We start from the raw sequence: 23,337 nt of genomic DNA on the forward strand, positions 1-23,337 counted from the left end.
TTTAGAGCAAAACCACCACTATAGCAGCAAAGATCAAGAACCTTTAGACCATCTGAAATTGTTGATATAAACTTCCGATTCTCACGCTGGTATGCATAAAATCCTGTCTTCTGACCCTTAAGTGAAATTGTGTATACAATTGCATTTTACACAATCTGAAAAGATCTTAAGAAGTGAAAATGCAGGTCATATTTTCATATTCTTCAAGTTCAAAAAATAAGAAAAGCTTCCTACAGTGCTCAGATCTTAGTCAGAAGCAAGATTGACGATAAGGAAACAAAATACATAAACTGATAATGCTCCCAGCTCCTAAAGCAAATAAACTAAGGTACTTTGGAGTAGGTATATTGCTAGATATAACAAAACAGAGCATATGCACACATTAAATTTCATTCTTGTGTTGCGCGGAACCCTAATCGCCCAAACATAGCAAAAGAGAGGATCTAACCTTATAGAGGAGTCGCGGTCCAAGAACACGAGAGTTTTAACGAGCAGTCAATCGGGAAGAGTCGCGGCATTGGCTGTTTTGAACTTTGCCCTCAATGCAAAGGAGCTTGTGGAGGAGAATCGCGCGCGTGCCAGAGAAAACTAGGAGAAGATGTGAAGGAAAGATGAAGAAATGTAGAGAACTAAGAGAAGAAAAGAAGATGCGCGCAGAGTGAAGCGGGAATGGGAATAGGAGTGGGTAGAACATTTAATATTTCACACCGGTTTTAAGTAAAATAGGTATAAAATTTATTTTCTACACTGTTTCTGAATTTAACCGGTGTAGAATTATTTATTATTTATTACGATATTGCCACTATGTTATTTTTTATACCTATTTTTAAAGTAAATGGTATAAAAAAGTTCTTTTTATTTACCATTTTGCCATTGTATCATTTTCTACACCTCATAAAATTGAACAGGTATAAACACACGCTATAAAAAGTCTATTTTGTACTAGTGCAGGCTTTATCAGTTTTAATAATAATCGATGAAATAAATTTTATCACACAATTCTGTCACATGTCACTTAATATATGAAATATAAATAATTTAATAAATCGTTGTTATTTTTTTACTTGCAGGGTTATAACTTTCTTGACAGGTAATTGAAATTTATTAAATTAGTATATAAGAAATTATACATAAAAATTAATGTTTCTATTCTCTCTGTATCTATGTATACGAGATAATAAAGACTTAGAGGCAGAGCTTTGATCCAAAAACTCTACTTTCTCCCAGTGAAGTTTTTCTTTTCTTTTCTTTTTTAAATTTTATTTATTTAATTTAGATGAAATTTAGATATTCGAGAGGAGAGGATTAAAGACTACAAACATTCGAGGATCCGAAAACAAAGGAGCCATGTGGGTACGAGTTCTGAAATTTTATTTGTCTCTTTATTTGGGACATCTCTTTGTTTTGCTTTTGTGTATTGGTTGATTTCTTCTGAGACAGGAGAAGGAAGAACTGCCGAGGAATCCAAGTTCCTCCCAGGAACTGCGATTCCTCTTTCCTGCTTTTTTAACTTTCTCTCTCTCAGGTTCTTCTTTTTATCTCTCTATCTCACATTTTTTTCATCTCTTATGCAATATCCTTCTTCCTTATTCTCTGTCTTTCTCTTATGCCATCTTACTCAATTCCTTCATGCATGCATGCCTTTTATCTCATCGAATGCATGCCTTCCCAGTGCAATCTTTACATCATTTTCGCCCTATATTACATTTTTCGCATCACTACCTCTTAAAGCGCCTTTTATATTTTCCTTTCAATGTTTTGAAGCATGTTTTCTAGGCTTTTGTATTCATGCAGTGGATCCATTTTGCACGGTGTCTTTCCACTGCATATTTCAAAAGTATATATTCTATATACCACTACTTTTTAAATCAATTGAAGAAAATAGACAAGAAAAGAGTCACCAAATGTTAAAATACCTGTTTTGAAAAGAACTTGATAAATAAAGTTTGGTCTAATTGTTGACACTGACTAGATTTTTGTTTTGTCTCCTTCAGGAAGTTATTAATTCTATATTCATTCTTCAGGTTTTATCAAAAAGAAGGTGATCACTGTTTTACCAGGGATCGAGGTTCATGTTAAATATAGAAGTAGGTGCATTATATCTAGCAGATTAGGGTGAGAAACGATCTATTTGTCCATCGTCCATCCAGTAAATTCTTTGATCTATCACTGGGCCTGAATTCTTTTTAAGTAGACAACAATGATTGGAGGATTTGTACAAAGAGTCATTGGAGGCTGTGCCTCCAATCCAAACAGGAAGAGGAACAGTATCCACAAAAGAGAAAAAAAGCATTTTAGAAAACGCAAGGGAAGTGTTTCCACTTCACCCGCTGCCTTGCCTGTGAGAAGATCTAGCAATGCTGGAAGCCGTGTGGGAGACTTTCCTTTTTCTGACTCTATGGACTCTGAGGACGGTGCTCCAGCCACTTACCGGAAATCTGATGTTTCTAACAAAAAATTTTATCACAGTCATAGCAAAAAACATCTAAATGGTATGTTTTGAATGAACCCAGTTAAGAGATATGAGACTTGTAGTATAGTAGTAACTGTATCCATTTGTTTGGTGCGATTTATGATTCTATTTTGCTTTTGGACATAGATCACTTTGATAGGAATGATGAGCAATTATTTTTTGCAGGAAAAAGCAGTGAGGATGCCTGGTTTGATTCAGTTAGCATTATAGAGTCTGATTCGGATGATGATTTCATTAGTGTACTTGGAGGTGATGCATTTATATCATGATTTTGTCACTAATTTATCATTGTTACATTGTTATGCTCATCAAATTTCTCTGTTTCTTGCTTTGTGGCCAACAGATTGTTTTCCCTTTGTTAGTAATGCTTTGGGAAGTGCCCCGAACACTCAGCATGAAAATGAATCATACGTTGTAGATTCAGGAAGTAGATATGACGGGTTGAATGAAAGCTGCATTAAAGGTAGTAACAATAAGAATGCTTTCTGTGAATAAGAAGAAATCCTTTGATGAAAGTGAGAAAAAAGAATCATATAAGTACAATATGAATTAAGATTTTTCCTTAGTTTCTGTTGAAAATTTTGGTGTTTGTCGGGAATATTTCACTATTCAGATATTTATTGCTTGAAAAATCTTAAAACATATAATTATTTTGTCTTAAAGCTTTGGAGCTTTCCTCGTTCAACCGTGACAACGTAATCTGTATTTTAGTTCAACTGAATAATTGTTTGCTCTTAGCTAATTATTTGGTCTGGTCAAAGCACTAAATATTAAAAAAAGATGATGATATAAGGTGTGTACGTATTTAGACCTAGAGGACTTACTATAATAACAATAAATGAGTAAATGGGCAGGTGCATCCGAGAGATTGTATCGTCCAAGAGCTGGGCTTCAGATTCTACATACAACTGAAGAGAAGCCATGCCCTGGTTCCTGGTCCGTAGTTTCACCTTCAGTTTTCAGCCTCCGTGGAGAGAATTTTTTCAGGCATGTCAGCAAATTGTATCGGTCAATTTTTTTTATTTTTTTCATGTTATGCAATCTATATCCATTAATCATTTGATTTCCTTTTGGTTCATCTGAATATACAGAGATAAGCAGAAGTGTCCTGCTCCAGATTTTAGCCCTTATGAACCAATAGGTGTTGATTTATTTGCCTGTCCCCGGAAGATAGATCACATTGCTAAGCATCTTGAACTTCCGCCTCTAAAAGAACATGAGAACGTACCTTCCCTTCTAATTGTTAACATACAGGTTCACTCTCTAACTCAATCAACTGATAACTTCACCTTAACTAGGTTTTCTCGATATTGACACATTGTATTTCTGTTTGAACAACGTACAAGAATGCTACGTAGCTCAATTATGTTCCTTTTTTTGTCCCAGTTGCCAACGTATCCTGCTAGAGTGTTCCTTGGTGATGCTGATGGCGAAGGCTTGAGCCTTGTATTATATTTTAAATTGTCTGAGAATTTTCATACGGATACTTCTCTACACTTTCAGGATAGCATCAAGGTATTTCTTCTCATTAATAATTGCATCTTTTGAATCCCAAATCTGTATGCTTACAGTAATTTTCCTCTAAAAGGAATTTGCAAGTAAATACAGTCTTTAATCGTTCACAGCTTTCTTAATTTGCTTCCTGGACTATAGAATTTCAACATTTCATTGGATTATATCATATTAAATAGTTCTTTCCCTACCAAGAAATTAAGGAGCACCGATCTTGCAGGATAGCTCTCAAGATAAACCATATGTAAATGTTTCACTCTGATTCTTTTTTCTCACACTCTCTTTTCATTAAGGCTTATAGGTAATTCTTATATAATCTATTTATATACCGTTGGTTTGTTATTTGCAACTAGCTGCTCCTCTTTCAAAAACATGTAAAGTTGATTTGATACGAAGAACTAAAGTGGTTTGGTTAATGTCTTGGCTGTTTGGTAGGTTGTTGGAATAAGGCCGTTCAATATATTTATGGGTTAATCCTACCGACCGGTCTAATCTCCTTTGAATTAATTCTACAGTCCCCCATCAAATTATCCTTGATTTAGAATAAAGTATTAGACTTTGTTTCTAATGCTTGATGACCCTCATGTATAACCCAGATACCAACGTTCTATAAATTCTTGGTTTAACATTTGAACTTGGTCCTTAATGTAACACGCTCATTCTTTTCTAGTACTAGTATAGAATGGCTACATAGAACTTTACTTTTTTCAGTTTATTAACAGTATTGGTTTCACAGAGACTAATAGATGGTGAGATGGAAAAAGTGAAAGGCTTTGCAAAGGAAAACTTGGTTCCCTTTAGTGAAAGGCTAAAAATTTTGGCTGGGGTAGTTAATCCAGAGGACCTTGAGCTAAATTCTGCAGAGAAAAAGCTTATACATGCCTACAATGGAAAGCCAGTACTTTCACGCCCTCAACACAGTTTCTTTAAGGTTACACAAATGGATCACCTGGCTTAAAATTTTCGTCTTTAAATTTATTTATCATCTTAAATGAATTTATATCCTTGTGTATCAGCTGTTAAATTATGTGTCTTCAATTCGTCATTGCAGGGACCTAACTACTTTGAGATTGACTTGGATATACATCGCTTTAGCTATATATCAAGGAAAGCACTTGATTCACTTCGAGACCGTACAAAAAATGTTGTACTTAATTTAGGCTTAACTATCCAGGTAAAATATGGGCTTAACTACTCACTCTCTTTTAGACGGATGAAAGATTCAATTCTTTGTTTCATCGGTTGTATCCTATCAATGCAATTGTTATCATTCTTTTTTAGTTGATATGAACCACCAAATGATTGAAAGTTCAGGTGGAAGCCATTCCGAAGTCATGATTTCTAATAATACCCTTTTTCTTCTATGCTTCTTTGACAGGCTCAGAAGCCGGAGGAACTGCCAGAGCAAGTCTTATGCTGCTTACGGCTGAATAAAATTGATTTTGTTAACCATGGTCAAATTCCTACTATTGTTGCTCATGATGATAATTAATTCATGTAAACATCAGGTGGCAATTTGGGATAAGACCCACATGATCATCAAAGGCGGGAAAGAAAAGACAAGATTGAGGGCTGTTTTGTAGGAATTGGGTGCTGAGTCTACTTTAACAATGGAGGCAAAAGAAGAGAATCTGTGCTTTCTCTCACATATGCAAGATTTTTGTTTTCTTTTAGTGTATTAAAGTCCTGAATCTATGTCTTTTTTGCACCTTTGATATCCCATAGATCATAGATTCTAAGGAATGTTTATGTCGATGCTCAAAATGAGGCTCCCTGAGGTTGCAAGAGGAGGAGATGCTGAGTAGAAAGCATTAATTTTTTATCAGTTGTGATTTATCGAAATTGTTTTGTTTACCCTTTAGCATGATCACATCGTAGATGTAGACTGGGGGAAAAATTAACGACTTTGCCATATCTATGGAAATGTCTGACTAAGAGAATGTCTCGATAAGTATATCTAGAAACACTTCGGGAAAATAAATATAAATAAATGAGATGTTTTTCGTAAGTTGAATTTTGTTTATATTTTAATTTATAAATTTTCTTATTTAGTTTCTTGAATTTTATTTTTAATTTACAAATAAATTAATCTCACAGTTGTGATCTTTTTACATAAGCGATGTAAAAGTATTATGTAAGAACCTAAAAAATAGAGTAATAGAGTAGATAGGTGTATTAAAATATTGAAATGAGCATTTTACTTTAAAAATAATCTTATAATATAAATAGAACTTTTTAAAGTTCGGTTCATTATTTAAAACACTTCGTCTCTTTAAAACACTATTTCCTATCGTTTTCCTGCCTTCTCTCTAGATTTTCTCTCAACTGAGTTGTCTGATTGACGATCAGGAGGTGCCCAGACGTTCACGGCGTAGAGGGCTACACAACTGACTGATCAATCTCTTGATTCTAGTTGGTAAGTTGTTTTTCCTCTTTCTCCGCATGTTCTTGAGTCTTGATCATGCAAAGTGTGTTGTTGCATGTGTCTAGTAACTTTCTTCTTCAATTCTCAACTTAATTTAGGTTCTAAGAGTCGTTCTATATCACAAATTGGTGATTTGTAGGTGTTTCTAGAAATTCCTTGCGGTGCAAGCAAGTGATCGGTGTTTCGGTAGAACTGTCCATTATTCAAGGTAAGGGAAGCTAGATTTATGTTTTGATTAGTATTCTGGTATGTATGTGTGATGAAGTTTGTGATATAATAGTGATTGAACTAAATTTAGGTAATTGAGTGATATTGTGTTCTATGTAATGTGATTTCTGGAATTGAACTGAGTAGTTTCGCATAGCGAGTCGCTATGGCGAGATGCTCTCTGCCAAGGGCATTCGCACAACGAATTGGTGCGTTATCCGAATGGCTTGAGAGCTTTGCTCTCTGTCTGAACATTCGCACAGCGAGTTTGGACACTGTGCGAATGGTTGATAAGGGTTGCTCTCTGTCTAGTGATTCGCATGGCAAATCAGAGCGCTATGCGCCTGGTTGGGGTCTGGAGTTATTCCTAACTTTATTCGAATAGCGAGAAGGGGCGCATAGCGAGTGGTTTAGGAAGGTTGGTCTGTGTTTGGGCTTTCGCATAGCGACCTGGGGGCACTATGTGAGAGGTTGAGGTCTGGTACCTCTGCGAGTTAATTCGCATAGCGAGACAAGTCGCTGTGCAAGAAACTCCTGAATTCGCCTTGCGACTTGGGTGCGTAGAGTGAAAGGTTTGAAACATTTGCTCTTTATTACTTTGTATTAAGTTTGATTAAATTACTTGTGGCATGTATTGTGAATTATGTTTGAAGGTGTATGTCTGTATATAATTGAGAATTATTATGAGTTCAATTACAAATAAAAGTATGTGATTCAAAGGGGTGAATGTAAGTTTCAGTGTAGAATCTCTTGGTGAGATTCCAGGTTGTTTAGAATGAATGCATGAGCTCGGTCTTGGGGGTTATCCTGAAACTCCAATGGTCTTTCATTCTCAAGTAGAGAGGATTGAACCATGTTGTGAGGAGTAGCAGGAGGTCTTAGTCTTGGGGGCTTCCAATATTCCTCAAGGTCCGGAACAGACTAACCTCGTGAGGGTCGTAGGGTGAAACCCATTGGCAATGGCTTTGCAAAGTAGTAGAGGCCACCACGAGTGCATGACCCGCCATAGCTCGGCAATCATTCTAAGTCCGGACGAGTCAAGTCTAGAATATAACATGCTAGGATGTTTGGTTTAGTTACTTATTTTGAATTATTTGTTGTATGTTATATGCTATTATAGGGTATGTTTTCTTGTATATCTAGCTTACCCTTCTGCTTGTGTTGTACTTTGTATGTGTGGTGTTTTTCTTTTGCAATGATCATCTAATGGATGTGAGCAGAGGGAGATGAGGTGCCTCTAGAGTAGGCTTTGGAGGGCGATGACTTTGTTGTTTAGATTAGTTTAGTTAGATTGTTATTTTGGTGTATAGTGGTAGAATACTCTCCTATATTTGGGATGACTACAAAGTTTATACTTTATCTCATAATCTTTAATTGTTCTATTTTTATTATTTCGGTTTAATAGTACATTTTGTCTCCAGTTTCGTTAACAAATCTCAATTTAGTCCCTCGTTTTAAAAGTGTTTGAAATAGGTCCTCACTTTCAAAATTTTGATTCAAATTAGTCCCTTCCGTTAAATATAACCAAACGGCCTTAATGAAGTGATGATCTGGCACAATGCAGTGGTGATGTGTCGTTTTTTATTTAGGACATTTTGATTTGTGGGATATTAACGTTATGAATTGTAGGGTTTTTTTAATCCTAATAAATGTTACCCTTTTTTCTGACACCGTTGATTAGCTTTTATGAATTGCTTATATAATCAATTTCATAAATGCTCTTTTAGTGATTTTAATTAAGGAAATCCGAACTTCTTTTTTATTAAGAATCCATTTTTGTTTATGCAATTTTAATTATTCAGAAAACCTTAAATTAAGAATCCTAATTAAAATCAGAAAGGGAAAATTCCCAATTTGAAACCCTAAAATTGGGAATGATTATTGGCCTTTTAGTGCGTTGCACCTCTATTTTGCGAAACTCACTTCATCTCCTTCGGTGTTCTTCACCACGCTTATGGCCTTTGCATTCTGATTTCTGGTTCGATGGTTTTCTTCTTCTTCATTCGCGTTTTTTTGTCACAGAGGAGAACTAGGTCGCGGTGGTTTGGGTTTTCAAGCTGGCCTGTTTCGTTTGCGATGGGGTTCTCGTGCAACAATGGTTGTCAGAGTTGCGATAGTTTCCTCTAGTGAAGACGTGACTCCTTCTTCGATTGGCAACGTCTTTCGTTGCCAACGCAGCTCGTGAATGACAATAACTTAGATGCGTCTGCGAGATCTGGTGCTTCGCACTTGTTGGGTTGCTCGAGGCAACAGGAGTCACGTTGTGCCACGACAACGCTACGTCACGGTGGTCCTCACTCTCGCGATGGCAGAGGCACAATCAGTGGTGGCGTGTTCGTTGTTTCGTCTCGGGTCATTAAACACTTTCTCAAGCAACTCCGAAAGAGGGAACACCTCTTTGCCAACCATGAACCCCCACACTACTGCCAATAGAAAACACTCAAATCGAAACCCAAAACAACAACAACAGAAACGAAAAGAAGATAAACAAGAAGAGCAATTGTACTGTGTTCGCAGTGGAGGTGAACAACTCTATGCAATGTAGGTGAAGAACTACGCCCTAATCTCGCATAAATGGAAATGCCCTAAAATCAATTTTTCCCCAATTTCAAATACCCAATCTTTAATATCCAGCTCAACTCTAACTTCGTAACACGTCACCATGCTTACATTTTAAAAACGACACGTCACCATTGCATTGTGCCAGATCATCAATCCATTAACGTGTTGGGTATCCAAGTGTGAGTCCAAGTCCCACATTGGATAGAATTGAGAAAGTAGAGCAATATATAAAGATGAAAGACCCATTAACCCATTGCCTTAAGATTTTGGGTAAAGAGTGGTGTCGATCCCTTTATATAGTTGGCTTAGATGTTATTGGTGTTTGTGTAGCCCATAGGAAACCTCCTCCTCGATAGATCCAACAGTGGTATCAGAGCCGATGGTTTGTCTTGATGACCGGCTCGGACGAGTATAATGATCCCTATACCGAAAGTCTTCCTCGCAGAGGGTATTCAGGTAAGCAAGTTTCGTTAAGATACGACGGTTGGAAAGGGCTACTCGTGGTTGTGGTTAGTTGGGAATGCTCTTGTTTGGATAAACTTCAATTTTAGGGTTTTATTAATAATTTTGTTTAAATCTTATTTTATTAGTTTTTTGTGTATAGTAATATTTAGTTTGATTTGATAGAGATAAAATAGGGATATGTAGTTATGATTTTCGGTTTATCTAGGTATAATAATTTTATGATAGATTAAGCAGATTTTATTTTTAAGATAGTTGATATTTTATTTTTATTCCTCGTAATATTGTAAGTGTTATGACTATTTAAAGCCCTTCAATTATAATGAATAACAAGACTCAATTTTAGGAAAATATCAGAGTGCGTATATTGTGAGATTTACCCATCAGTGGTATCAGAGCTTTATGCTCTGAGTACTGAGAGAGAGAAAAAGAGAGAGAGAAGAGAGTCAAACACCGTGAGAGAAAAAGTGAGTGCTTGATTTTTTGTGAGAGAGATGACAAAGGTATTCAATGGGATGAGTGTGCCACAATTGTCAGAAAATACCAATTACGACAATTGGTCTTTGTAGATGAAGGTTCTTCTTGGATCCCAAGATGTATGGGACATAGTGGAGGACGGGTACAATGAACCCACAGATGATGAGCATTAGACAGAGAACCAGATTGCTGCATTGAAAAAGACACGAGTGAAAGACAGATCGGCTTTGTACTTTCTATATAATGCAATGGATGAATCTGGATCGAGAAAATAACTACTGCAAAGTCAGGAAAAGAAGCATGGGAAATTTTGAAGGTGGCATACAAAGGAGATACTCGCGTGAAGCAGGTTCAAGTACAAGCTCTTAGAAGAGAGTTTGAACATATGGAGATGGATGAAAATGAGGGAGTTGTCGAGTTTATAACTCAAGTGCAGAAGATGGCCAATCAACTCGGAATGAACGGAGAAGAGGTTCCTCCTAACCGGGTTGCGGAAAAGATCTTGAGAAATTTGACGAATGATTTTGAAAGTATCGTGGTCACTATTGAAGAGACAAAGGATTTGTCAACTCTCACTGTGGAGGAGTTAGCTGGGTCATTAAAAGCCCACGAATTGAGGAAGAAAAAGAAAAAGAGGGAACCCGACGATCAAGCACTACAGATACAGTTTGACTCGAATAAATCTCGGATTACTCAGAGTCGAGGTCCTGGCGGTAGATGGAGAGGAGGAGGACGAGCTGGATGTGGCCGAGGTAATTTTGAGAATGATAGTGAAGAGCAAACCGGTCAACAGAATTGGCATGACCGAGGACAAGGGAAAGGTCGAGGAGATCGGTCAGGAGTTGAATGTTTTAAGTGTGGCAAATATGGCCACTATGCAAATGAGTGTAGATCAAGCAAGTGCTACAATTGTGGCAAGGTTGGTCACATTGCAAAGTATTACAAGACCGAGACAAAGGGGGAGACGAATCTCGTTACTGAAGTTGTTGAAGAAGAGTGTGGAATCCTGTTGATGGCAAAGAGCTCGGATGCAATGGACATGGAGAGCCCAATCCCAAAAATGGATGAAGTGATCTTGGTAAAGGATGCAACAATTGTGGAGAAGGAAAATCTGGAGAAAGAACTCAAACAAAAAGATGAAGAGATTCAGTGGATAGGAAGACTTCTAGATGAACAGAGGGTTGAGCTTGAGGAGCTAAAGAAGGCGGCTCTTGAAAAGGAAATGAAAGCATATAGCACTCATGAACCAAATAAAAATAAGGAAGAAGAAGATGAAGAAGAGATGAAGGCTGATGAGATTTCTACCAACTCGGTATGGTATCTAGATACTGGGGCAAGCAATCATATGTGTGGAAACAAGAACTTTTTTTATAAACTCACCAAGGTGGAGGCCAAATTTATGTCTTTCGGAGATGACTCCAAGGTGGTCATGAAAGGGCGTGGAACAATTCGACATATGCAAAAGAATGGACGAGTTGGAGAGATTAGGGATGTTTACTATGTTTTGGAGCTGAAGAGCAATATTTTAAGCATGGGTCAGATAATTGAAAAAGGTAATTCAGTTTTTATGAAAAATCAGGTATTGTATTTAAAGGATAAGCACGGTCGTCTAACAATCCAGGTAAAAGCAAAGAAGAACCGGTTGTATGAATTGGAGCTGAAAATCTTGGAGAGAAGATGCAAACCCGGAGTAGGATGATGCACATGGAAAGTCAAACGAAGGAAGGAAGAATTTAAGTTTATGGGGGAGTTTGTTGGGATAAACTTAAATTTTAGGGTTTTATTAATAATTTTGTTCAAATCTTATTTTATTAGTTTTTGGGTATAGTAATATTTAGTTTGATTTGATAGAGATAAAGTAGGGATACGTAGTTATGATTTTCGGTTTATCTAGGTACAATATTATTTTATGATAGATTAAACAGATTTTATTTTTAAGATAGTTGATATTTTATTTATTCCTCGTAATATTATAAGTGTTATGGCTATTTAAAGCCCTTCAATTATTGGCTATTAAACCTATTATTTTTGTGACTACTATTATATGGTTTATTGTTATATTATGGGATATTACATATTATATTTATTAAAATCAATATAGAAAATATTTTTCTAAAATAGTTTGTATTTGATTTTGTAATACTCTAAAAATTAAACTATGTACTATATTATAAATATACTAGAGAAAAAGTACAAATCTTATAATATTATAAAATATAATTTTAACATACATAAAGTATAAAATATTTATATAATGAGAGTAAAAGCAAAAATATTCCCTTTCACACGTTATTTCACTTCTATTTATATATTCTCGTGTACACTAGACATATAAAAAAAAATGCATAAGTTTAATTAATAAGTTACAGCAATCATTTTTATTAAAAAATTCAACATATGATAACTATATGGATCTATACATCAAACATATTAAACAACTTGAAATATCATCTAACACATTTGAAAGACTTGTATTACATATGTTTTATCATATATTAACATTTGATTCAATATTAAAGCTACACATTTATATATGTCACGACGAGTTAGAATACTATTTCAGCTTTTTATTACTTGATATAAATAAAGAAGATCTCTCTTACAATATAGATGTTTGTTTGGGGTGTTTAGAATCACAATTAAAATACTCATTAACACTTTTTAAAAAAGTCTTTTCAAGTTTTTGACACAAATTTATATGCATATTATCATCTTAATGTTATTATTTTTTAATATAATATTGCAAAAAATTATTTCCTAAAATTGTGGATGGTTTGTGGATGGTTTGTCTGAGCTTGACCGCAAGTCTCTTTGCTTTCAACGTTTACTTTCGAGATATTCCAAAATCCACGCTGCCAACGTTTAGATTTAGGTTGCAAACATTTTAATTTATTAAAATGTCATTTTTTTCTAGAAGATATTTTGGTAGATATTTTGGATTTTGGTACACCAACTTTATAAATAGAGTATTTCTTTCACTCCAAAACATATCATCAAAATCATTCTTTTTTCATTTTCTCTTCTCTTAGTTTCATTCTTTCTCTTTTCTTCTTCTCCCTTCTCCTACAAATATTCTGAGTTTATTTTTATTCTCTTTTTAAGAGATCCTTACTAGTTCTGAGATCCTCAAAAATTATGTTCGTGATTATGTCAGCAATTTTATCTAACCATCTTAAGGACTTATGGCTGACATCAACAACTCGATCTTGGAGGATCAAAATTTTGTTTCTAAACTGAAAGGTATTTACGAAACCACTTACATATATACAAGCTACTGTGAAAAGTAAAAAAGGTACGAAAAACTTACTGTTATCTTATTATTTGATAATGTGAATATATTCTTAAAATTTCTTAGAAGTATGGAAAATTCACCTCCTTTAATTGTTGATGGTTATAATTATTAATTTAATTTTGAATGCCTTAAACGACAATTAAATGCTGATGTGTTATTTGAATGATTCTTGAATTTTGGTAGTCTTTGTGATCATGAAATTCTAAAAGACCATTTGAATAATGGTTGTGCGTTATCTGCATGGAATTAATGGTAAGATTATAATAAGTGGTTTAAATAAAATGGAAAGCACAAAAATCTAAGGCTTTAATATCATTAACGATTTGTGTTTAATTCTGGAAGGAATTTATTTTCCTTGAGAGAAATAATGGTACGTAGAAGTTTTTTTTTTTAACTCTTGATCATTTTAATTAAAATTCTAAAGGAAAATGATACTCGAACAACTTAATTTGACAACATTTCGACACAGCCTACGTGTCAGCATGTGAGCGGTCTACGTTTTGAGGGAAAAAGCTGCTGAAATCTGAGAAAACCTGCTTCAATTGTGACGTGGCGAGGGACGGGCACGGGCAGAGTAAAAGTTGCGTTTCAAATTTGAAATTCATTTTCGAACTTCGTAGAGAGAAGCCGCGCGAACATTGGGACGGATGCTGTGACCTAGACAGAGAGACGAGAGAGTTGGAGAAAGGGTTCACGAGCGAGAGAGAGAGACGGAGTGCTTGCCGGAGTGCCGCCGTTCACTATCGAAGGCCATGTCGGAGAGATCGAACGCCTCCAGCCCGTTCCGTTTCAGGGGCGCCGCAGGTCCGACGTCGACCAGTCGAAGCGAACACGGCATCGTGTTCCGTCCGTTCCGGCCCAGCGACTTAGGGAGGCGTTGAAGGTGTCGTTTCGTCCCAGCTGCTTCCGTCCCTGTCCCGGAGTGCTGCCGGAGTGCCGTCGGAGTGCCGCTGGAGCATCGCCGGAGTGTCGCCGGAGTGTGGACTGTTCGGTGGACCAAATAGAGGGGTTTTCCGGGTTGTCAGTCCCACCCACACCTTAGGCAATCGTCTCTGTTCCAACCGCCACACGTCGTCTTCACTCAAGGTTGGTTTTTTTTTTTTGTTTTTTCAGTGGAATGAATGTTTAATACATGGATGATGTTGTTTGTGGATGGATTTGGTTATGTACGATACGTCTCCCAAGTGAATTTTGTTGTGTTACTGATTTGTATACATGTTCTTTGGTTAATCTTACATTGTTGCTGTAATTTTGTTGGATTGGTAATATGTTGTGTGTGTATGAGTCCCCTTGTTGGGGCTTTAACTTTAGAGGCTGTAATGATTGGCTTGTGGAACTGAATTTTGAGATTTTCTGTTGAATTTATACAGAGCAAAAAGGGTTAGGTTTCCAAAGGGCAAGAAAGTGAAGTTAGGAGATGAAGTTGTGGACAAAGGAAATGTCGAGGAGGGTGAAGTTGACTTAACGAATCCCCAAGTAGCTGCCAAAGCTGCCAAAGAGCGGGCAAATCTAAGAAATCAATCTAGTATTTACTTAACATTGTTCTACTTTTCTTTCAGGTGGAGCATTGCAAAATGATTATGTGTATGATGAATCTTCTGGGTATGGCTCTTCTCTTCCATGTAAATTTTGGGAAATAGTCTGATATACATGACATTATTTATCTTTGTTGTAAATTTCAAAACCAAAAAAAAAATCATTATGGTATTAAGGAGGTGGCAAAAGTTGAGGGTTTGTACCCACTTCTTCTTCTAATGAATTCTGTTACCAAAAAGAGTTGTTATAAGCTTGTTCTGACATCAATATTTGATGGTCCAGGTACTATTATAGCAGCAGTTTGGGCTATTATTATGATCCAAATATCGGGCTTTATTGCTCTGCAGCATCAGGACAATGGTACAACACATTCCTTTATCATCTTTTCGTGTGGTTTGTCAATTTTTATGCTGACATCTTTTATTAGCCTTTGTTTACAGTAAGTGGTGCCAAACATAGATGTGGATTTGGATGTGTCTTTAGTTGTTTGTTAAAATTTAATCTTGATTTGTGATATTTTTTGTTGGAAACTATATCAAGAGATGTGATATGTGTACGTCAATTTATAGATCTTTGGTGGCATAAAAACATGAAGGGTGATTAGTTGTATAATTAACACCTTTGGCTGAGAGGAGTGATAGGTGTAAATTTTACTTGTTTTTGTTGCTTAAATTGTTGTGCTTTTGAGTAAGTTTTAGTGTTAATTGTCATGAAAAGTATATAATTGTTGATATAAGTATAATTTTGACTGTTTAAATGTTTTTTTATGCTTTTGTTTGTTTATTTCGAAGTAGAATAAGGATTGGATACTATCAAAGACTTGGAGCGCATCATTTGGCTGTCGGCATCGAGAAGAGGACGTTGTTCTTCCGAGAGTTTCACGCCCAGGCGCGAAAAAGAGGGCGCCGGGTGCGATTTTACAGAGAGTCTCGCGCCCGGGCGCGAGAGAAGGGGCGCCGGGCGCGACTTAGAAGGATGAAATAAGTCTGCGCGGACGCTCGTCGCCCAGCGAGCGGACGCTAGTTGACCAGAGAACGAACGCCAATCGAACAGCAAGCCAGGACGCTCGTCCAGCGCGCAGCGCAGAGGACGCTCGTCCAGCGCGCAGAGGAGGCTCGTCCAGCATGTGGACGCTCGTCCAGAGAGCGGAGATCGCTCGCCCAGCTGGCAGAGGACGCTCGTCCAGACGCTTGTCGCCCAGAGGGGATGCTCGTCCAGCGCTCAGAGGAGGCTCGTCCAGCGTGCAGAGGACGCTCGTCCAGAGAGCGGATATCGCTCGCCCAGCTGGCAGAGGACGCTCGTCCAGACGCTTGTCGCCCAGAGGGGACGCTCGTCCAGCGCGCAGAGGAGGCTCGTCCAGCGCGCAGAGGACGCTCGTCCTATCGACAAATCAGGATCAAGTGCTTGGGTGTTCCTCAAACCATTTACAGCAGATACGTGGTGTGGTACGACTGTCTCATTTTTTGTGATTGGAATTGTTATATGGATTCTTGAACACCGAGTCAATAATGACTTTCGTGGTCCTCCTGAGAAGCAAATTGTAATTATGTTAATGTACGCCTTTGTAGCGTCATATGATAACCTTTTACGGCCAGTTTATTGAATTTGGTGCAGCAATAGGTGTCCCAATGTTCATCTTTTGTTTAAGATTCTAAATCCATTTAATGAGTTATTGATGATTTGAATTATTTCTATACCTTCAACTTTCTATACTTGAAAATATAAAATTAATATTAGAGAAAAAATTGTCACAAACTTTATAAGGGGTGTTTGGATCATCGGCTGAAAACATAATATTATAACTTCCAAACGGTTGAATATTGGGTAGAACAGACTCCATTGGGCACATGATCCAAACAAAGTTGATGAATGGAATCACAAATATAAGCATGATAATGTGAAATATTAGGCAAAGATTATGATATTTATATCGAAGTTCATCCCAAGGAACCATTTTTTGCATAACTCTTCATGCAAAATTGCATTGGTACCAATGGCTAAATAACTGGGGACTTAAGGCAAAGGTTTTGCATAGTCAGGTCAACAAAGAAAATACCGTTAATTTTTAAGTGCAAATTTTTTTAATCGTTATTGGACATACAAGTGATGTTTAGGCAATGATTATGATATTTATATTGAAATCTATGTCCAAGGAACTACTCTTTGTAAAACTCATTATGAAGAAACAACACTGGGAGCAAAGGCCAAATAAGTGGGGAGTTCAGGCAAAGATTTTGCACACACAGGTCAACTGTGAAAATGACATTGATTTTTAAGTGAACCAATTTTTTTAAGACTTATTGGACATACAAGTGATATTCAGGCATTTATTATCACATTTATATCAAACTTCATGCCCAAGGAACCATTCTCTGTAAAACTCATTGTGCAGAAAAAACATTGGGAGCAAAGGCCAAATAAGTGGAGAGTTCAGGCAAAGGTTTTGCACATAGGGATCAACTGTGAAAATAGCATTGATTTTAAGTGAACCAATTTTTTTTAAAGACTTATTGGACATACAAGTGATGTTCAGACATTGATTATCACCTTTATATCAAACTCCATGCCCAAGGAACCATTCTTTGTAAAAATCGTTGTACAGAAACAACATTGGTAGCAAAGACCAAATAAGTGGGGAGTTCAAGCAAAGTTTTTGCAGAGATAGTTCAACTTTCAAAATGACATTGATTTTTTAATGAATTTTTTTTAACACTTATTGGACATGCAAATGATCTTCAACCATTGATTATGTCATTTATTGAACATTTCTTTGATGATTTGTAACAAAAAATATGTACATTCAAACCTAATCATCACAATTTCAAATAGTGATAAGAAATCCATAAATGACATTCGTACTATCCATTTTGTAACAACCCTAAATGTTGCAACACTTCATTCCTCCACACAATATGGCGTCCGATGAAGATTGACTAACTGTATTATTTTCATCTGTAGATGACTTACTGTTATCATCCTTGTCAGCAAACATATCATAATCACCTTCACCAGTGCTAGAGGCTTCTCCACTAGCCAAATGTTGATTTGATGGGCCTTCTTTTGCACGGGCTAACTTCTCATATCCTTCTGAAAAGGGGAGAATGTAGAAGGCATAAGCATTAAGCAGTTAATACCACAAAACAAGCACCCTTCACTCCTTCTCATAAACCTAAATATCGACAACATCATAGAAAGAAGAAAGAAGAGCCAAGGAAAAATTGACAATTAATAACCTGCCCCAAAATCCAACACTTAACTAATATGGAGGCCCAAAGATAGTTTCTCCAAACACTAAGAATAAACAAACACCATGTATGATATTGATAATAGAACAATAAGTTCTATCTTGCATCATGACCATAATAACAACATAAGTTGAACAGTATTATAATAGTAAAACCAAGTAGTTAAATCAAATAAATTATAAAATCAAAGAGCATATTACATCATGTTGTTAACAATGTAAACATAATGAAACAACAAAACATAATATAAGTAGAATAAAGCATAGTGTATAACACTAACCCGCTTCACGATCAAAAACCTCTCGCTTTTCATGATAAACATCTGCGAAAAAGTTCAAGGAGCCAAAGTTAAGCATATTGTAGGCATAGCAACTAAAGAAACAGTGAATCAAAACAAGTCGCATGACATGGAGTCTCATCAGCCTATCTAAATGATTACATGTTTACACAATGCATAATATCTACAAAGCCCGGAGGGATTAACTCAACTGTATTCACCATTCTCCATCAGCTTCATAGCATCCTCAGTTAGCTGGTCAAATACAACCTTAGTCTCAGCAGACATTTTTGCCTTTCTGTCACTGTTACCTTTTAGCCTTCTCAAGGCTTGCAAAACCTATTGGAAGAATATCGGTTAATACTGCCCAACTAATGAACCTCAAAAAACTCTAAACGAAGTAGATATATGATATATAATTCCAGCCTAGTCAAGTATAAAGATTTACAAGATATAAAGAGAACATGTAAATGAACATGATATAAAATTAATAATTGCAGTTAGATACAAGCCAAATATAACTTTAAATATTGTTTCTTATATTTTTATCTTTATGAACACCATTAATCCTTTATTTTGAAAAAATGGTAATTAACAGGCTTTCTCTGATAACGGTTTAGGGTTGCCATACTCAACTCAAGTTAAAAGTAAATTTGCATACGCAACTATGGAGTCAACAGCAGATTCGGGTTCTCTTATTTTCTGTATTTATTTGTTCCAATTTGAAAAGCACAATGTCAAAATTACACATTCCTTACACGTTCAGATTTGAGAGTAAAATATTTTTAACTGGATAATATTTTTTAAGGATATGAACTACCCTTAGCAAGAAATTCCACAACTCCTTGGCCACATAAAAAACCAATGATTGCCTAAACAAATGGATGATCTACAACTACTCTGGAGTGAATTGGAAAATAAATATTGTATTTTACAATGATACTTCAGTAGAACAAAGAAATAAAAAATCAGAAAATTAAGAATGATAAAATACATACATACCGTTTCCCTAGGTTCAAGAACATTTGCAATCCGCCTCTTCATGACGGCAATATCTTTAGAAGAAAGGTCGGGCGAACGTCCGGCGGCACTCCGGGACAGGGACGGAACCACCTGGGACGAAGCGACACCTTCAACGCCTCCCTAGGTCGCTGGGCCGGAACGGAGGAAACACGATGCCGTGTTCGCGTCGAGCGCTCCACGTCGGAGCTGCGGCGCCGTCAAACGGAACGGGCTGGAGGCGTTCGATCTCTCCGACAAGGCCTTCAACAGTGAACGGCGGCACTCCGGCAAGGACTCGGTCTCTCTCTCGCTCGTGAACCCTTTCTCCAACTCTCTCGTCTCTCTGTCTAGGTCACAGCATTCGTCCCCAATGTTCGCGCCGCTTCTCTCTCTACGAAGTTCGAATATCATTTCAAATTTGAAACGCACACCCTAAACTGCCCGTGTCCGTCCCTCGCCACGTCACAGTTGAAGCAGGTTTTCTCAGAATGCAACAGCTTTTTCCCTTTAAAACGTGGACCGCTCAAACGCTGACACGTGTGCCGTGTTCAAATGTTGTCAAATTTGGTTGTTCGAGTATCATTTTCCAATTCTAAATCATCTTATGTACTAGGTATTTTTTAAACCCTAATTTCGAAAGTTCCCCAAATTGATTTGGGATTTTCTTCTTCTTCACGCATAGACCCCTGAGTTGGGTTTTATGTCGCGTTAGCAGTGGGGTTTCTCTCCTTCCCCATTCTAGGGAGTTCACGGGCATAAAAATGATTCCTTTTTCGTTCTGGTTCGGACCTGTAGGGAACCTCTTCTTCCCCAAATCGTTTGGCTTTGTTTCGTTCGCAATAGGAGGCGCCGTTTTCCCATTCTTTTCTTTAGTTCTAGCGCAGTTCTCTTCTTCTTTTACTGGTTCTGATTCGTCCCACATCAGGGAGACTTTCCTCTTTTCTTTGGGTCTGGTTGGGTTTCGCAGGAACGAGAGGCGAGCTCCGGTGACCCAAGCGCGACGCTCTTCGTAGCAGTGTGCGCCGCAATGGCGGCCCACAGCGGATTTGAGGACGCTCTTGTAGCGGTGGGAATCGCGGAAGCCCCTTGGTCCAGAACTGACGACAAGATGAGTGTGGACAGTGTGACGGCAGTGGAGTGAATCTCTGTTTCTGGGAATCTCGTGTTCTTGATCGTTTTGGGGTTTCTTTACTTTGTGTGTTTTGATTCGCGATTGGGGTAAATTCTTTCCTGTTGATTCCTAACGTGTTTTGGGGTCTGCGTTGATTAGCAGAGGGTCGTTCCTTTCCTTACGGGGTGAGAGTTCACGATGGCTATTGGCGACGTGTGTTTGAGGACTTTGGGTTGTTATATAGGTTACACTTAGAGGTTCAGCATTGGAACTAGAAATTAATCTGGTTTAAAAGGAAAGGAATGAGAATTTAAAGAAAAGTAATGAGATGATTAATTAAAATAATAAATGATTTATTATTTTGAATTAATATTGAATTATATTTATTTATATCTCTTATCTTTATAATTCTAATATCTAAAATCACATTAGTTTCATTCATCATTCATGTTTTTCATGTATTACAATATGTTGATAAACTTGTTAAGAAGTTTGGGTTTTATGACCTAAAACCAGTGAGTATCCCTTATGATGTCAGACAAACAATTATTGCAAGATCAACAATGGAATCTGAGTTTGTCGTTCTTGAGATGGTTGGCACTGAGGTTGAGTGGTTGAAAAACTTCTTAGCAAACATTTCATTAGGAATGAAACCAACCCCATCAGTGTCAATACACTATGATTGCCAATCGGCAATAGCTATAGCTAAAAACAAAATTACAATGGAAAGAATAGACATATTCAATTGAGACACAATTTGGTGAAGCAGCTGCTAAAGAGGGGAACTATTTCCATTGACTATGTGAAGTCAGAACGAAATCTAGCAGATTCTCTGACAAAACCCTTGGGAAGAAATATGATTTTAGAAACATCGAGAGGAATGGGACTTAAGCCACTAGCAAACAAACAAGTGATGGTAACCCAATCTTTGTGATTGGAGATCCCATGAATAAGGTTCATATGGGTAAAAGCAAGTCACTTGTTAGTTCTGATAGCACTAATTTGATTTTAAATCAAATATGTTCATTCCTATGGTGTGTGTGAAAGTGTTAGAGACAACATTATTGAGAGGTTAAAGTTTGTAATTAAGCAAAGTTTTTAATGATCTTCATATCCCTTATGGGTGGTGTATGATTTGCAGCATACACTTGATGAAATCACCTATATGAGTGTCAAGTGGGGTCGCTTGCATGAGATCTTGGCATAATCTCTAGAGCACTCATGAATACCGGGCACGCGCATGGCCTAATAAGTGCATCACAGCGATAATAGCAAGGATTGTGGGGGTGTACTGTGATTGATAAACCTCTAACACACTTAAGTATCTTTGGTTCATATAGCTTGCTATACCAATATACTGTGTGTTAAGTTTTTCGATCTAGGACTGGTTCATATAGCTTGCTATATCAACTCATATAGCTTGCTATATAAACTCTAATGCATTACATCTTATAAAACCCAGGATTTTTTTTTTCTTCCTTTCTTTCTTTCCGTTATTGTTTCTTATCTTTTGCAATATGTGGGGGATTGTTATTATTTTTTAATATAATATTGCAAAAGATTATTTCCTAAAGTTGCGGATGGTTTTTCTAAGCTTGACTGCAAGCCTTTTTGCTTCCAACGTTTACTTTAGAGATATTTTCCAAAATCCACGCTGCCAACGTTTAGATTTAGGTTGCAACATTTTAATTTATTAAAATGTCACTTTTTCTAGAAGATATTTTGGCAAATATTTTGGATCTTTTGGATCATGCATGGGCTTGGTTCACCAACTCTATAAATAGAGCATTTCTTTCACTCCAAAACATATCATCAGAATCATTCTTCTCTTATTCTCTCTTCTCTTAGTTTCATTCTTTCTCTTTTCTTCTTCTCCTACAAATATTCTGAGTTTATTTTTATTCTCTTTTTAAGAGATCCTCAAAGAAATTCCTGTTGAATCTTGGGGGCTTGCGCAATACACCGCGGATAAATCCTTAAAGACAATGAATCTACACGCCTCAGGAAATATTATTCGTAATTATGTCAGCAATTTTATCCAACACTTAATAATTAGTTTCATACAACGTAACTTATTTAAACAAAATCAAAAATCAATGTTCATTTTACCTTTATAACAAATATTCAAATATAATTCATTAAAAAAAATTATGAGGATTGCAAATAAATTTGTGTACACTTCGAAAAGATAATGTAACTATTTTGCTACAACAAATATATCCATTTAAAGAAATTGAAAGAAACATTAAGATTGAGGAAACTGTATAACATTGTTATGTATAAAATTATTATGTAATTTAATTTATGGACTCATGTTTGACAAAAATAACTATGTCTCCATATTTTTTAAAATAGTTTTAATTCAATTTTTTATCATTTTATTTATAATATAATGCAGATATATAAACTCTCTTTCTATATATATATATATATATATATATATATATATATATATATATATATATATATATATATATATATATAATAAAATATGATTAAAAATATATCCAATTTAGTTTATAAATATTACATTTTTTATTAAAATTGATTTTATAATTAAAATTACGTCCTTTTTTTAATAAAATTGTAAATGAATACATATATAATATATATACTACTTGAGCACACATATCAAAATTATTTTTATAAAATAAAATCAAATCATTTAAATTTAATTTTTCATGAATATTTTACAGAATATATTTTTTTAAAAAATTATAATATTTTATATGCAATTAATATATTTACAGAATGTA

General features: G+C 36.2%; 3 protein-coding genes across 3 annotated transcripts; 2 read left to right on the top strand and 1 right to left on the bottom strand.

Moving 5' to 3' along the window:
- The first annotated feature begins 1,365 nt into the window (after positions 1-1,365).
- LOC124843553 (uncharacterized) lies at positions 1,366-5,839 on the top strand. The gene is made up of 10 exons (XM_047320325.2): positions 1,366-1,525; positions 2,025-2,492; positions 2,639-2,722; positions 2,817-2,936; positions 3,328-3,460; positions 3,565-3,727; positions 3,860-3,988; positions 4,722-4,916; positions 5,037-5,159; positions 5,364-5,839. The coding sequence occupies exons 2-10, from the start codon at positions 2,201-2,203 to the stop codon at positions 5,475-5,477; spliced, it is 1,353 nt and encodes a 450-aa protein (XP_047176281.1). The 5' UTR covers positions 1,366-1,525; positions 2,025-2,200; the 3' UTR covers positions 5,478-5,839.
- Positions 5,840-10,509: 4,670 nt separating this feature from the next.
- On the top strand, positions 10,510-11,817 carry LOC148194968 (uncharacterized). The gene has a single exon (XM_088094430.1). It carries the CDS (start codon positions 10,510-10,512, stop codon positions 11,815-11,817), a length of 1,308 nt encoding a protein of 435 aa, XP_087950556.1.
- Positions 11,818-17,824: 6,007 nt separating this feature from the next.
- LOC148194969 (uncharacterized) lies at positions 17,825-19,512 on the bottom strand. The gene is made up of 4 exons (XM_088094431.1): positions 19,471-19,512; positions 18,681-18,807; positions 18,472-18,513; positions 17,825-18,033 (listed from the first exon to the last, which is right to left on the bottom strand). The coding sequence occupies exons 1-4, from the start codon at positions 19,510-19,512 to the stop codon at positions 17,825-17,827; spliced, it is 420 nt and encodes a 139-aa protein (XP_087950557.1).
- Positions 19,513-23,337: the final 3,825 nt, after the last annotated feature.

The sequence above is a fragment of the Vigna umbellata genome, chromosome 7 (genome assembly GCF_029865625.1).
Source record: "Vigna umbellata cultivar VRB3 chromosome 7, Vumbellata_1.0, whole genome shotgun sequence".
In the NCBI taxonomy this organism is placed as follows: domain Eukaryota; kingdom Viridiplantae; phylum Streptophyta; class Magnoliopsida; order Fabales; family Fabaceae; genus Vigna; species Vigna umbellata.

Excerpts from the sequence above, each read along its gene's own strand:
- LOC124843553 (XM_047320325.2), top strand. The coding sequence starts at position 2,201 with ATGATTGGAGGATTTGTACAAAGAGTCATTGGAGGCTGTGCCTCCAAT. Across the intron at positions 2,493-2,638 it reads TAGCAAAAAACATCTAAATG|GAAAAAGCAGTGAGGATGCC; the intron begins GTATGTTTTGAA and ends TATTTTTTGCAG. Across the intron at positions 4,917-5,036 it reads CTCAACACAGTTTCTTTAAG|GGACCTAACTACTTTGAGAT; the intron begins GTTACACAAATG and ends TCGTCATTGCAG.
- LOC148194968 (XM_088094430.1), top strand. The coding sequence starts at position 10,510 with ATGGATGAAAATGAGGGAGTTGTCGAGTTTATAACTCAAGTGCAGAAG.
- LOC148194969 (XM_088094431.1), bottom strand. The coding sequence starts at position 19,512 with ATGAAGAGGCGGATTGCAAATGTTCTTGAACCTAGGGAAACG. Across the intron at positions 18,808-19,470 it reads TTCTTGAACCTAGGGAAACG|GTTTTGCAAGCCTTGAGAAG; the intron begins GTATGTATGTAT and ends TTCTTCCAATAG. Across the intron at positions 18,514-18,680 it reads GATGGAGAATGGTGAATACA|ATGTTTATCATGAAAAGCGA; the intron begins GTTGAGTTAATC and ends ACTTTTTCGCAG.